The following is a 15,021-nucleotide window of genomic DNA, read 5'->3' as shown; positions in this document are numbered from 1 at the left end:
ATAGAGCGAGACTCTGTCTTGGGAAAAAAAAAATCAGAATAGCTTGTTAAAGATTTCAGAGAGGCTATGCAGTACATAGCTTTGTCTGTTTCCCAAACTTGCTAAACCTTTTTTCTTCTGGGAATGCAAATAGTGGTTTAAAAGGCTAGGTTTGGAAAATGGTGCTCTAGGGCTGAGGCTAGAGTGGAGGGTTTGTGGTGTCACTCTCCCACTCTGTACTCCTGGTTCTGCCCCGTGGTCATTTTAATGTTTTGGAGGCCTTGACCTGGACGCGACAGCAGAGCCTGGAGTTAGAACTGAACCCTATGTTCATAGCCCTGAGAGATCATCCTGTTTCCCTTAGGAAACTGGACAAACAAGTACAATTTGTCTAGTAGTTACTTTCCAAAGGGTGCCTTTCGGAACAATAAAAAGGGCGGTGGGGGCAGCAGGTCAAATGGGAGCTGGAGTGCGGGGATCCTCAACGCTTTCTAGCTTGTTTGTTAATTAAGAGTGGGCTAGTGGGCCTGCCCCGGCCTCTCTGCTAAAAGAGGACCAGTAGATAAGCCTGTGTGTGAGGAGCAGCCAAGTAGGATCCTTCTGACCTCATCTGGGCTCTGCTACCTAATAAAGGGATTCTGCATCTGCCCCAGTAAGGCCAGAGCCACAGTTACTAACTGCGTGTCCCACTAAGTTCCTTGACCTCACTGTAAGCCCCAGGTTTCCTCTCTGTGAAAGAATAATGTCCTTTCTCCAAGGTTATTGGAGAGGCCAAGAAGATACTGGTGAAAACCACAGTGCTGGCCAGGTGCGGTGGCTCACACCTGTAATCCCAGCACTTTGGGAGGCCGAGGCGGGCAGATCACCTGAGGTCAGGAGTTCGAGGCCAGAGACCAGCCTGACCAACATGGAGAAACCCTGTCTCTACTAAAAAATACAAAATTAGCTGTGCGTGGTGGCGCATGCCTGTAATCCCAGCTGCTCGGGAGGCTAAGTTAGGAGAATCACTTGAACCTGAGAGGCAGAGGTTGCGGTGAGCCAAGATTGCGCCATTGCACTCCAGCAGCCTGGGCAACAAGAGCAAAAACTCCATCTCAAAAAAAAAAAAAAAAAAAGAAAAGAAAACCACAGTGTTCTGTTACTACCACAGAGAGAGGGGAAGGGGAGAAGCAGGTCCAAGGCTGGGTAGGGCCAACAAATGATCAGGGCTTTGGGGAAACTGTGGGCTGGGCAGAAGCAGGCCAGCCTGCAGGCAGTGGACTGGGAGAGCAGAGGCAGTTCGGACAGGCCTCCCTAGAAGAACCTCTCAAACAATGTCAGAAACCATTTATCCAACCTTTCTCAGGCACAGACTCTGTGCTTGGTTCTTTATCTCCTGGAACTCACAGTGAACATGAAATGGGGGCAGCATTACTCCCATTTTATCCTTCCTACTTAAACTGCTGGGCACTAAGCCAGGCTGGACACCTATATCCTGTCTCCTGCTCTGGGCAGCAGTTAAGTGAGGCAGACGGGAGAGAAAGGACAGCCAAGATAAGCAGGCAGATACCAATTACCTTTGTACTTACAAACTATGGTCACGTTAAGATACAGAACATCAGCCAAGAACCAGAACCAACTGCTTAACATAACACAGAGTGGGCCCTGCCCACCCCCCAATACAATACATTTAAGATAAGCTTCTTTTAACTGTTGAATTACCCCAGGGAGGGAGAAGTTTGCATGATTGGTTAGGATGGCAATAGGGGGATGGAGTCAGGGTTCACTCCCAGAAGGTAATTCCTAAGTCCTTACTTTCCATGATCAGGCCACCTGAAGACCATGAGCAGGAAGGAAGAGGCCCAGGCAGGGATCAGACCAGCTGGCGATGCAAGATGTAGACCCCATGGCCCAGTGAAATGCACATGGTCCAGGAACCCAGTCAGCCAAGGCAGGAGGAGCCAGAGTGGGCACTGCTTCAGGTCTAAGGCCCAGCCTCTCCCACAGGGGTTCCTGGTCCCCCTCTTCATTCTGTAGGCCGTGCTTCTCCCAGAAAGGGTGTGGCAGCTGGGCCTGGCAGGGGTTAGCAGTACACCTGGAGCAAGGGTGCCCCCGACGAGTCTGTGTCGGTGCCCTGGAAGGATGAGTCATGGCTGGCTGGGTACCCTGGTGGGAAGGAGAGGAGAGGAGGAAACAGGCTCAGGGGAAGGAGCTCATCCAGATCCCACGACCAGGGAGAAGCCTGCTGAGAAGGAGCAGAGTGGGACTTGAGCCTGGGTCAGTCTGATCCTGGCTGGATGACCCACTCAGTTTATTGACCTCTCTGAGCCCTAGCCTCCCTTTCTGTAAAAGGATAATGATCCCACTCCCAGGGAGTTGTTGTCAAGGGCAAGAAGACCGCAACAGAACCACATGGGTGTCTCCAGCACCATGCTGGATGGCCCCCCACCCACTACTTTCCTAGTCATCTGGGCTTGAAGGTTGGGGTCTGATCACTTTCAGCTTGCCTGTTCTGGGCACCTGCACCCACTTTAAGCCAGCTTGCTAGATGGAGACGGGTCTGTGGCTGCTTAGGTCTCCGTCCCTTTTTGATGTCATCCTCATCACCCCAAGAGAAAGCTGGGAGAAGAGCAGGTGAGGGGCCCCTAGGGTAGTCCCCCACTCTCCACACCCCTCGTTAGGTCAAGACCACACCTGGAGCTCCATAAGGCCTCAGCTTCCGGGCGATGGCATCTGCAGTCGTCTCCTGGGAGATCTGCACTGTCAGCTCTAGGGAGGGAACGTGAGGCAGGCAGTGGTCATTAGCACGTTCTTTCAACCCTATTTCCTACTTCTGTTCCCAGCCCGATGAGGGAGGAGCCACTCACTCCTGGCCAGGGCTGGGAAAATAATGCTTAAAGACAGACACATAGACAACGTGTGCATGCGCAGAGTGATGGATGAGTGGGAGTTTTGGTTAGCCCAGAACAGGTCAGAGGCCCAAGTTCATGTGGGTCCCTAAGTCCTGTTAACCAGACCAGGCCTAGAAGCTACTCTGGCAGGAGACAGCAGGGGAGGGGAGCCTTTTGGGTAAACTTGTTGAATGCAGAGGGAACCTTGTCCTTTCTGGGGACAGCAGCTATGGCCAGAGAGCTCTCCCAGGGTCTGCATGCTCCTCTCAGCCTTGCTCGGACCTCACTGGGAAGGGCAGAGTGTGAGCTGGGGAGAGGGGATGCAAGAGTTGACAGAAAGGAGGAGGAAGGGCAGGGACTGGCTGAGGGGTAGGCCCACAGTGGCTAAAGACCCCATTCCAACCCTCCCCTGGCCAGAGCCTCCCCTACTCTGCCCCTCAGCCCCATGGGGCCCCCACCTACCATCCTGGCTGAGACCTGAGCCCACCATGGTCTCATGGCCACTGTCAGGGGCAGCAGCGGTCGGGGCAGCAGCCCGAGTTGAACGACCCTCCGAGGTCTGTGGGCGAGCACGGCTCTTTCGGGTACTAATGCGAATGATGCCGCGTACCAGGCGGCCCTCAGCATCCTGCTCATCCAGGTGGTAGTCCTGCGTGATGCTGCTGATAAGGTCCGAGATCTTACTGGTCTTCTCCAGGAACACAGTGTCTGATGTGCACTTGGCCAGCTCATCGATCTGGTGTACGCTGAACAGCTCTGTCAGCTTCTTGAAGATGAGCACATCAATCTCTCGGCTCGACATGGAGCCACTGCCCATCTCGGGCAGGTCCAGGTCCGATTCATGGAAAGAGTAGTACTCCTCGGAGCCACGAGGACTACTGGCAAGGGTGCTGGGCAGGCTGTGTCGCATGGGTGGGGGATCGGCCAGTGGCTCCTTGCAGCAAGAGTCCGCATCAGGGGCTGGGGAGGTGCCCCTCGGGTAGGGATACACAGGGATGCCTTTGAGCTTAACATCGGGGTAGCTGAAGCTGCTGCCCATGGTTGACTTGAGCCGCTGGCCGTCCCGCCGGCTGGGGGGTGCACGATCAGGGCTGGGGGGCACTCCATTGTGTTCTTTGGCCCAGCTGGCTTCGGCAGCCCCCTCAGTGGAGTCCTCAGTAGACAGGCAGGGGCTGCATCCCCGCACACAGGCTCCACAGCGCTGGAGGCAATCCCTGCAGCGGCGGAAGCAGAAGGCAGCCCGGCACCACTCCCACACCCAGGGTCGCCAGAGCAGGCAGCAGGTGGGGGACTCAGGGGCCGGCTCAGCAGAGCCAGAGATGAAGGTAATGCTCTCTGGCCCATGGTGGCCAGGGTCCTTGGGGTCTGGTCTACGGGTGCGGCGGCTTGGTGGGGGCTGAGGTGGTTTATCATATGTCTCCAGACATAGCTCTGTTGGCCGCTCCCAGGGTCCCAAGCGTGGAGGCCCAGATGCTGGGCGGGGGTGTCCAGGGCGGGGCATGGCTCATTGCGTGGTTTGCAGCAGCCAGGCACCTGCAGGGGGAGAGGCCAGGAAGGAGTCAGGATCAGAGGTGAGGGACAAACTCCTGGGCTGACTTGAGCAGCTTCACACTTCTAGTTTCTGAGAGGCCTGGGATGTGGATGGACCCAAGTATGCCCAAAAACCCTCATCTCTTGTGGCCCTCCCTCCACAAAGAGAAAGTCTCTGTGGTCTAACCCAGATTTCAAAATTCCCTGTGACTTAGACCTATTGGGATGGCTATGAAAAGTTGAACATTGGCCGGGCACGGTGGCTCATGCCTGTAATCCCAGCACTTTGGGAGGCCGAGGCAGGCAGATCACCTGAGGTCAGAAGTTCGAGACCAATCTGACTAACACGGCGAAACTCCGTCTCTACTAAAAATGCAAAAAAATTAGCCAGGTGTAGTGGTGGGCACCTGTAATCCCAGCTACTTGGGAGGCTGAGGCAGGAGAATCTCTTGAACCCGGGTGGCGGAAGTTGCAGTGAGCCAAGATCACGCCATTGCACTCCAGCCTGGGCAACAGGGCGAGACTGTGTCTCAAAAAAAAAAAAAAAAAAAAGGAAAAAAGAAAGGTTGAACATCTTATCTGAAATGCTTGGGTCCAGAAATGTTTTGGATTCTGGATTGTGGATTGTATACATTATACTTACCTGTTAAGCATTCCTCATCCAAAAATCTGAAATGCTCCAATGAGCATTTCCTTTAAGTATCATGCTGGTGCTCAACTTTCAGATTTTGGAGTGTTTTGGATTTTTGGATTAGGGATACTCAATCTCTCAATCTGTATTTAAAAAATAATCTTCCTTCCTCCAGAAAATAATGAGTGTTGGCAATAATGTGGAAAAACTGGAACCCTTGTGCATTTCTGGTGGGAATGTAAAATGGTGCAGCTGCTGTGGAAAACAGTATGGTGGTTCCTCCAAAAATTAAACATCGAATTATCACACGACCCAGCAATTCCACTTCTGGGTACATACCCAATCTAATTGAGAGCAGGGACTCAGATGTTTAGACAATATTCACAGCAGCATTATTCACAATAGCCAAAAGGTGGAAACAATCCCAGTATCTACCAATGGATGAATGACTAAACAAAATGTGGTATATACATACAGTGGAATATTATTCAGCCTTAAAAAGGAAAGGAAATTCTTATACATGCTGCAACATGGATGAACCTTGAAGAACTTATGCTAAGTGAAATAAGCCAGACACAAATGGACAAATAGCCCGGGTGCGGTGGCTCGTGCCTGTAATCCCAGCAATTTGGGAGGCCGAGATGGGTGGATCACTTGAGCGCAGGAGTTCAAGACCAGCCTGGCCAACATGGTGAAAGCCCATCCCTACTGAAAATACAAAAATTAGCTGGGCGTGGTGGTGCACACCTGTAGTCCTAGTTACCTGGGGGACTGAGGTGGGAGGACCACTTGAGCCTCGGAGGTGGAGGTTGCAGTGAGCTGAGATCATGCCATTGCACTCCAGCCCGGGCAACAAAGCCAGACCCTGTCTCAAAAAAAAAAAAAGACAAATATTGTAAGATTCCACTTATATGACATCTCTAGAATAGTCAAATTCATAGAGACACAAAGTAGAGTGGTAGTTGCCTGGGGCAGAGGGGCCTGGGGAGTTAGTGTTGACTGGGTAGGGAGTTTCAGCTGGGGAAGATGAAAAACATCTGGAGATGGATGGTGGCAATAGTTGTACAACAATGTGAATGTATTTAATGCCACAGGAATGATGCTTAAATATGGGAATGATGCTTAAATGTTTTGTTTTTTGTTTTTTTTTGAAACGGAGTCTCACTCTGTCACTGAGGCTGGAGTACAGTGGTTCCATCTCGGCTCACTACAACCTCTGCCTCCTGGGTTCAAGTGATTCTCTTGCCTCAGCCTCCCAAGTAGCTGGGATTACAGGCACGTGCCACCATGCCCAGCTAATTTTTGTATTTTCAGTAGAGACAGGATTTCGCCATGTTGGCCAGGCTGGTCTCAAACTCCTGACCTCAGGTGATCTGCCCACCTCAGCCTCCCAAAGTGCTGGGATTACAGGTGTGAGCCATGGCACCCGGCCCTTAAACGTGGTCTGTTTTTTGTTTTTTGTTTTGTTTTGTTTTTTGAGACAGAGTTTTGCTCTTGTTGCCCAGGCTGGAGTGCAATGTCACAATCTCGGCTCACTGCAACCTCCGCCTCCTGGGTTCAAGCGATTCTCCGGCCTCAGCCTCCCAAGTAGCTGGGATTACAGGTAAGCACCACCATGCCTGGCTAATAGAGACGGGGTTTCTCCATGGTCAGGCTGGTCTTGAACTCCCGCCCTCAGGTGATCTGCCCGCCTCAGCCTCCTAAAGTGCTGAAATTACAGGCGTGAGCCACTGCACCTGGCCAAATGTGGTTTCTTTAAAAAAAGGTTAGGCCAGGCACAGTGGCTCATGCCTGTAATCCCAGCACTTTGGGAGGCTGAGGTGGGCGGATGATTTCAGGTCAGGAGTTCTAGACCAGCATGGCCAAAATGGTGAAATCCCGTCTCTACTAAAAATACAAAAATTAGCTAGGTATGGTGGTGGGCACGTGTAATCCCAGTTACTGAGGAGGCTGAGGCAGGAGAATTGCTTGAACTCAGGAGGCAGAAGTTGCAGTGAGCCAAGATGGCGCCATTGCACTCCAGCCTGGGTGACAGAGTGGCAAGACTCTGTCTCAAAAAAAAAAAAAAGGTTAATAAGGTACCTTTTTTTGTTGAGATGGAGTCTCGCTCTGTCACCCAGGCTGGAGTGCAATGGCGCATTCTCGGCTCACTGCAACCTCTGCCTCTCAGGTTCAAGCGATTCTCCTGCCTCAGCCTCGGAGTAGCTGGGATTACACGCGTCCGCCACCACACCCAGCTACTTTTTGCATTTTTAGTAGAGATGGGGTTTCACCATGTTGGCCAGGCTGGTCTCGAACTCCTGACCTCAGGTGATCTGCCCACCTCAACCTCCCAAAGTGCTGGGATTACAGGCATGAGCCACCACACCCAGCCTAATATGGTAACTTTTATAGCTATTTTACAGAAAGATCTCCTGGATCTCACTTTCTGTGAAGTGGTCTCCCCCAGTTTCTTCCTGCTGTTGGTAAGTTTTTCTTGTTGAGAGCCTCTGTGGCTGCTCAACAAATGCCTTTTCATAAGACTTGCTATGGAACCTGATCATTAACACCTTTTTCCCTCCCCTGGTCCTTCAAATCAGATATGGGAATTTAAGAGGTCCCCTGTCAATATTTCAGTCTTGGGGGAGGGGGGAGGGATAACATTGGGAGATATACCTGATGCTGGATGACGAGTTGGTGGGTGCAGTGCACCAGCATGGCACATGTATACATATGTAACTTACCTGCACATTGGGCACATGTACCATAAAACCTAAAGTATAATAATAATAATAATAATAATAATTACAATAAAAGAAAAAAAAAAAAATATTTCAGTCTTACTCACATTTGCCCTGCTAGCAACATTTAACACCAAGCACTGTTGGTGTCCTTTGATTAGATAAAAAAGCTGAGCCACAAAATATGTCTTCTTTCCCATTCTGACCTGGTTGCTAGGAAGCTCAGAGCTAAGACTTCTTTTACTTCATAAACACTCAGGCTGGCCCTGTGCTGGGTACCGTAGAACCAAAGATGAATGAATTACAGATCCTGTTCTTGATGATTCACATATGGTTTTGTAGGGAAAATAGATGCTTAAAAGTTTGTTGGCCGGGCGCGGTGGCTCACACTTGTAATCCCAGCACTTTGGGAGGCCCAGGCGGGCAGATCACGAGGTCAGGAGATCGAGATCGTCCTGGCTAACACGGTGAAACCCTGTCTCTACTAAAAAAAAAAATACAAAAAATTAGCCGGGCGTGGTTGCAGGCGCCTGTAGTCCCAGCTACTTGGGAGGCTGAGCCAGGAGAATGGCCTGAACCCGGGAGGCGGAGCTTGCAGTGAGCGGAGATCGCACCACTGCACTCCAGCCTGGGTGACAGAGCGAGCCTCCATCTCAAAAAAAAAAAAAAAAAAGTTTGTAAAATGAGGGTCGGGCACAGTGGCTCATGCCGGTAATCCCAGCACTTTGGGAGGCTGAGGCGGGTGGATCACGAGGTCAGGATTTCGAGACCAGCCTGACCAACATGGTGAAACCCTGTCTCTACTAAAAATACAAAAATTAGCTGGGCGTGGTGAAGCGTGCCTGTAATCCTAGCTACTCAGGAGGCTGAGGCAGGAGAATTGCTTGAACTTGGGAGGCAGAGGTTGCAGTGAGCCCAGATCGCACCACTGCACTCCAGCCTATGCAACAGAGTGAGACTCCATCTCAAACAAACAAACAAACGAAGTTTGTAAGATGGAGCATGTAGGATATATGAAGCATCATGGGAGTAAATAACTCTGCCTGAGAGAGTCAAGGAAGATTATGCAGTAGTGTATTTGGGAAGGTCCTTGATCTCATGTAGGGGTTTGCCAGGCAGTAACTATCCTTAGCTTGGATTTTCTGAGACACTGATCCCTTATCCTTTTATTCCTGAATTAATGGCACTGGGGTCTTAAACTGGGGGTGTGTGAGGAACATGGAACTGGGCATCGGGATACCTGTGTTTTAGTTCCAGTTCTGGCCCTAATCTAACCCCAGATTTGGCACTTGGGAAAATTAATGCCACCTCCCTAAAGAGGGCCATCATTATCTCTCACCCAAATACTGTCACAGCCCCCATTCTGGCCACCTCCATTCCCTCTTACTTGCTGTAGCAAGTAAAAACTTTAAAATGTTTAGAGGAACACGGCAGACACCACTTTAATGAAATGATCAAAGATAATATCACCATAATGGGATGAACTGACATCAAGTTCCTCCTGCTACTATGTACTAAGGAAGATACAACTCACGAAGTATTCTTGTCAAAAATGCATAACCTGAATGTAATAATGAGGAAATAATAGACAAGCCCAAGTTGAGAAACATGACAACTAAATGCAGTATGATCCTAGAAAGGATCCTGGATTGGGAGGAAAGAATTGGAAATTGGATAATGTGAATAACTGGTGAAATATGTTATTTGATAGTATTATATCAATGTTACATTTTCTGAATTTGATTACTGTGGTTATATAAGATAATGTTCTATTCTTAGGAAACATACACTGAAGCACTTGGGGATAAAGGGGCAGGATTATCTGCAACCTAATCTCAAATGGTTCAAACACAAAAGAACAGAAGTTATGTGTGTGTAGAGAAAGGGAAAGAGGGAATGTTACCCATGGTAAATGGGGATGTGAAGGATACAGTTCTTTTATTTATTTTATTTTTAGAGATAAGGTCTCCCTCTGTCACCCAGATTGGAGTGCAGTGGTGCAACCCTAGCTCAATGAAGCCTCAAACAACTGGCCTCAAGTGATCCTCCTGCCTCAGCCACTTGAGTAGCTAGGACTATAGGTGCATACCACCCTGCCCCACTAGTTTTTTGTTTTGTTTTGTTTTTTGATAGAGATGGGATCTTGGTATGTTGCTCAGGCTGGTCTTGAATTCCTGGCCTCAAGTGATCTCCTGCCCTGGCCTCCCTGGGATTACAGGCACGAGCCTCTGTGCCTGGCCTAGGATACAGTTCTTTAACCATTCCTACAACTCTTCAACCTACTCTCCTGGCCCTACTCAGCACTCCTTCTCCAGGGACCCTCTGAAACCACTAGTTAGATGGGAGGCGCTCTCCCTATGGCCTTCTGCTGGGCTGTCAGCTGGGTCAGCCTTGTACTGATTGTTTGAGGATAAGTCTATGTCCCCAAGGACCATGACCCGGAAGTGCAGGGACTGTGTGTAATTCTTTTCTGCCTCAGGGTCTGGAACAGGGTTTGGTAGTACACTAGGTGCCTCAGGGGACTGACAGATTTCAGGTTGCCTCAGGGTAGAACCAGGACCATTGGGTACAAAGAAAAAAAGACTTAGGCTCTAGGTTGACCAGAGTATGGATGGAGGATAGGAGGTGAGAAGGGGAGTGAAATCCCGTCTGCAAAGGAATCCCAACTAAAATTGTAACAGGTGATTTTAAATTCCCTTGCAATCCAAGGCAAGTGGTTAAAAATCTTTGCTTTAGTTTGAGAAATGTGGGGTATGGATTCACACATTCACGCAATTAACAGATATTTACTGAGGGCCCACTGTGTGCCACATGCTGGATTTATTATTATTATTATTATTATTATTTGAGACAGTCTTACTCTGTCACCAACGCTGGAGTGCATGGCATGATCTTGGCTCACTGCAAACTCTGCCTCCCAGGTGGAGGCAATTCTCATGCCTCAGCATCCCAAGTAGCTGGAATTACAGGTGCATGCCACCACACCCAGCTAATTTTTTTGTATTTTTAATAGAGATGGGGTTTCACCATGTTGGCCAGGCTGGTCTCGAACTCCTGACCTCAAGTGATCCACCTGCCTCAGCCTCCCAAAGTGCTGAGATTACAGGCATAAGCCACCGCGCCCAGCCAGCTGTTCTAAATTTTTTTTTTTTTTTTTTTTTGAGATGGAGTCTCGCTCTGTTGCCCAGGCTGGAGTGGAGTGCAGTGGCGCAGTCTTGGCTCACTGCAACCTCTGCCTCCCGGGTGCAAGCGATTCTCCTGCCTCAGCCTCCTGAGTGGCTGGGACTACAGGCGCCTGCCACCACGCCTGGCTAATTTTTTTGTATTTTTAGTAGAGATGGGGTTTCACCGTGTTAGTCAGGATGGTCCCATCTCCTGACCTCGTGATCCACCCGCCTTGGCCTCCCAAAGTACTGGGATTACAGGTGTGAGCTACTGCGCCCGGCCCAGCTGTTCTAAATTCTATGGATAAAGTGATAAAACAGACAAAATCCCTCAACCTCAGGAGTTTACACTTCAGTGAGAGTTGATTATTGATGGCTTACACTGTTCTAAGTACTTCAGACATAATAACCAATTAATTTTCACTACCCTCTTTGTAATATTATTACCTGTATTATTATACTAAAGCACAGACAGGTTAAATAAGTTGTCCAAAGCCATACATCTATCTGTACACAATTGGCCTGGCCCCAGACTCTTATCCACTACCCCATCCTATCTATTACTTGGGAGAAAAGAGGCAATCAAAGCTGCCAGCTCCATGGACCAGCGTGTGCCCAGAGAGAGCCCACGTTGGGAGCCCTGTCTTCCAGGCTCAAGCCTTCAGAAGAGTGGACAAATCCACAGTTAACCATGCTGAGCTCGGAAGTACGTGGGGCTCCTGAGGATGGACTGGCTATTGTGTTCTCCCCAACCTCCAAAGCTTTAGGACTCTCTATTATTGATTAAATTAATCCAACAGGTATTTATTGAGCACCAACGAGGTGCCCAGCGTTGTGCTAAACGCTGAGAAAACAGCAGTGAATGGGCCAGAGGACTTTCACCTTATTTAACTCTCACAATTGCTCTGTAAATAAGTAGTATAACTCCATTTCACAGATCAGGAATCTGAAGCTCAGAAAGGTGAAGTGACTGGCCCAGAGACACCTAGCAAGAGAGGGCTGGAGTAGGATTTGCACTGTGGCCCGCCAGGCTCTGGAGCCTGCGTACTTTGTGTGTGCCACACATCTCCAGCGGTGGTGGGATAAGAAGAGAAGACCTGGGATAAGGACAATGCCTGCCTCAGTTCCCCACTTCCCTCCAGCCATTGAATCCTCCTGAAATCAAACTCAGGCAGTTTCTTCCAGGCTGTATCTCCCCGACCCTGCTGCTGCCACCGCCCCGCCACCACCCCGCCCAATCTTAGGAACCTGGTCACTTGGTTTAGCGAGGGGAGGCTCCCTGTCCCTATTGTGACTTGAGGCAAGATTCTTAACCTCATTTTCCTCATCTTTAAATAAGGAGAGACTAGTATCTTCAGCCCCGCCAATCCCGTGAGATTTAAATGAAATATTGAGTGCAGGGGGCTTCCCGCAGCGGCCTTGCACATGGGAGGGGCTAGGTCACTGGGCGATCTAAGGCACCGCAAGGATCTTCCCGGGGGTCAGACGGTCCCGGCCGGCCCTCCCTGGATTTCTCGTTGATGCTTCCCTCTTCCCCCTTAGTCTCGCGAACACACACACACACACTCAAGGGTCTATGTACCGTCCCCTCCTCCCAGGGTCCCCAGGACAGGCCCGGCCGCACCAGCCTCTGCCCCCAGCCCAGTGCCAAGCCTCGGACACCCGGCCGGGGAGGACCGCCCCAGTCCTGCTCGAGAAACAGCCGTCGGCTCAGTGCACCCTCGGCCTCCTGCCCCAAAGGTGCAGCCCGAGAGTCCCATATCCCCGGGCACCTAGTCCTGGGGACAAGGAAGAACCAGACCCTGGCACTGTCCCCCGGGCTACCACAGCCCCTACACCAACTCTGCCCTCGGGGCGAGCACTACCCTCTCCAGCTGCAAGGGCCCTACCCCGCGGGCGGACCCAGCCTCCCTCCCGTCCCGACGCTGTTCCTCGGGGTGAGCACCAGCGTTTGTCCCAACCCGATGCTGCCCCCCGGTGAGTGCGGCCCCCGCACCCAGCCAGTGCAGCCCTGAGGGCGAACGCGGCCCCTCACCCCGTTCTGCGCGCCCAGCCCGGGCCCCCGCTCAGGCCGCTCCCCAGCCCGGCCCGCGCACCCCGGAAGTAGGAGGGTGGCCCCCGAGGAACCGGGCCCGGGACCCTCTCCTGTCCGGGCTCAGCCTCGGGGGGCTCCCGACACCGGCGCCGCCCTGGTTTGCGCCCCCTTGGGCCCGCGCGGGGCTTACCTGTCCCGCCAGGTGAGCCGCCTCCGGCTCAGCCCCTCCCCCGCCCCCTCGCCGCTCACCTGGGGCGCAGGTGAGCGTCTCGCGGGAGCGCTGCACGGGCCGCCGCTAGGGACACACTTCCTGCCTCCGCGAAGCGCCGCCGCGCACCTGGACCGAGGCCCCGCCCCTGGGCTCTGTGGAGCTGCGAGTCCCTGCTCGGGTGCTCGGCCCGTTCGGCCTAGTCCGGGTAAGTGAGGTGTGGCGGGGAGGGGTCGAGAGGCGCTGGGGCTCAGTCTCCTCTTCTGTTCAATAGGCTGGCGGTCTTGTCAGTCTCTGAGCATCTGTGGAGCTCCTGCCCGGCCATAAAGCTCCAACTCAAAGGGAAGCTCTCTTCTGGGAAGCTTTCCCTGACCCTAAGTCTGTTTTTCTGTTGGTTAGAACAGTCCCTGTACTCAGCACACTGTCGTTTTCTTGTCTTCTGTCTCCTCCTTTAGCCTCCTACCTTACAGGGTTTGGTCTTGTTCCCCTGTGTTCCTGGTGCTCAGCACAGGTCCTAGCACATACTAGTGCTCAACAAATGTTTTCCACTGAATGAGGCCCTGGGCCCCAATTTCTCCCTTTGCCCTGAGGCAGAACTGGGAGCCTGGGCCGCTGATCAGTTTACCTTTTCTTTGGTTCAGAGAAATCTGCAGGTAAAGACAGGAACCTCAGCTCTGGGGCCCCGAGTAGGGTAGAGGAGGGGGCCAGGAAATGCAGCTCTGAAAGATACATCCAGGATAGAAGTGGTGGCCAAAATGGGCCATGTCACTACATCCAAAAAAGGTCTCTGCAAGAGGCAACACCATTGAATGTCAAGAAGGCAAGGCTCAGACTATCCTGGGTTACTGTTCCCCTTAATGTTAATAACAACTCAATAACTTAACAATAGCATTAATAAACAAGTGACTTGGCCGGGCGCGGTGGCTCATGCCTGTAATCCCAGCACTTTGGGAGGCCGAGGCGGGCGGATCACGAGATCAGGAGTTTGAGACCAGCCTGGCCAACATAGTGAAACCCTGTCTCTACTAAAAATACAAAAAATTAGCCGGGCGTGGTGGTAGGTGCCTGTAATCCCAGCTACTCGGGAGGCTGAGGCAGGAGAATGGCTTGCACCCGGGAAGCAGAGGTTGCAGTGAGCCGAGATTGCGCCATTGCACTCCAGCCTGGGCAACAGAGCGAGACTCTGTCTCAAATAAACAAACAAACAAACAAACAAGTGACTTTTAGGGAGCATCTCCAGGAGCCATGCATGCCGAAGCCGTTAATCTGTGAAGTGGGTCAGGTATTATCATATCCATTTTACGGTAAGATGAAACTGAAGCTTAGAGAGGGGACATTGTTTGCTCAGGCAGTTGGCACAAACTGACTTTTGGCAAGGCACTTTCCTTCTCTAAACCTAATCTCTGGAGATAGTAGTACCTCTTTTCAACTGGGAGGATTAAAAGAGATCATGGATGCAACAGGAAGATATCACTGGGATGCATTAGGCATAGGTGTTCAATTTCCGCCAGAGACCCTCCACCCCAGCGCCTCCCACCACATCTTGTCCACATTCCCTCCTGAGGAAAGTGCACATTGTATTCTTATTTGGAGCTCAGAGAATGAGTCACATCCTCACTTCACAGTCACATCTTGTGCAGTTGAACATCTGTGTACTCTAAAACCTAGCAAGTCCATTCCTATGGTACAGCCACAGTAAGCTCTTGTACAATGCACCAGGAGAGAATGTATACAAAAATGTTAGTAGAAACATTGTTTGTGGTAGCCCCAAACCGAAAACATGGAAATACTATTGACAGGAGATAGAGAAATGTGGGATATTCATGTAAAGGAATTAATTATAGAGCAGTAGAAAATGAATGAAAAATAGCAACATGGCTGGAT

General features: G+C 51.1%; 1 protein-coding gene across 1 annotated transcript; it reads right to left on the bottom strand.

Moving 5' to 3' along the window:
• Nucleotides 1–1,117: 1,117 nt before the first annotated feature.
• KDF1 (keratinocyte differentiation factor 1) lies at nt 1,118–13,238 on the bottom strand. Its single transcript, XM_009233264.4, has 4 exons — nt 13,120–13,238; nt 3,312–4,382; nt 2,653–2,727; nt 1,118–2,124 (listed from the first exon to the last, which is right to left on the bottom strand). The coding sequence occupies exons 2-4, from the start codon at nt 4,348–4,350 to the stop codon at nt 2,042–2,044; spliced, it is 1,197 nt and encodes a 398-aa protein (XP_009231539.2). The 5' UTR covers nt 4,351–4,382; nt 13,120–13,238; the 3' UTR covers nt 1,118–2,041.
• Nucleotides 13,239–15,021: the final 1,783 nt, after the last annotated feature.

Source organism: Pongo abelii, chromosome 1, assembly GCF_028885655.2.
Source record: "Pongo abelii isolate AG06213 chromosome 1, NHGRI_mPonAbe1-v2.0_pri, whole genome shotgun sequence".
In the NCBI taxonomy this organism is placed as follows: domain Eukaryota; kingdom Metazoa; phylum Chordata; class Mammalia; order Primates; family Hominidae; genus Pongo; species Pongo abelii.
The sequence above is the reverse complement of the archived record's forward strand: the minus strand, read 5'-3'. Positions and strand labels throughout refer to the sequence as shown.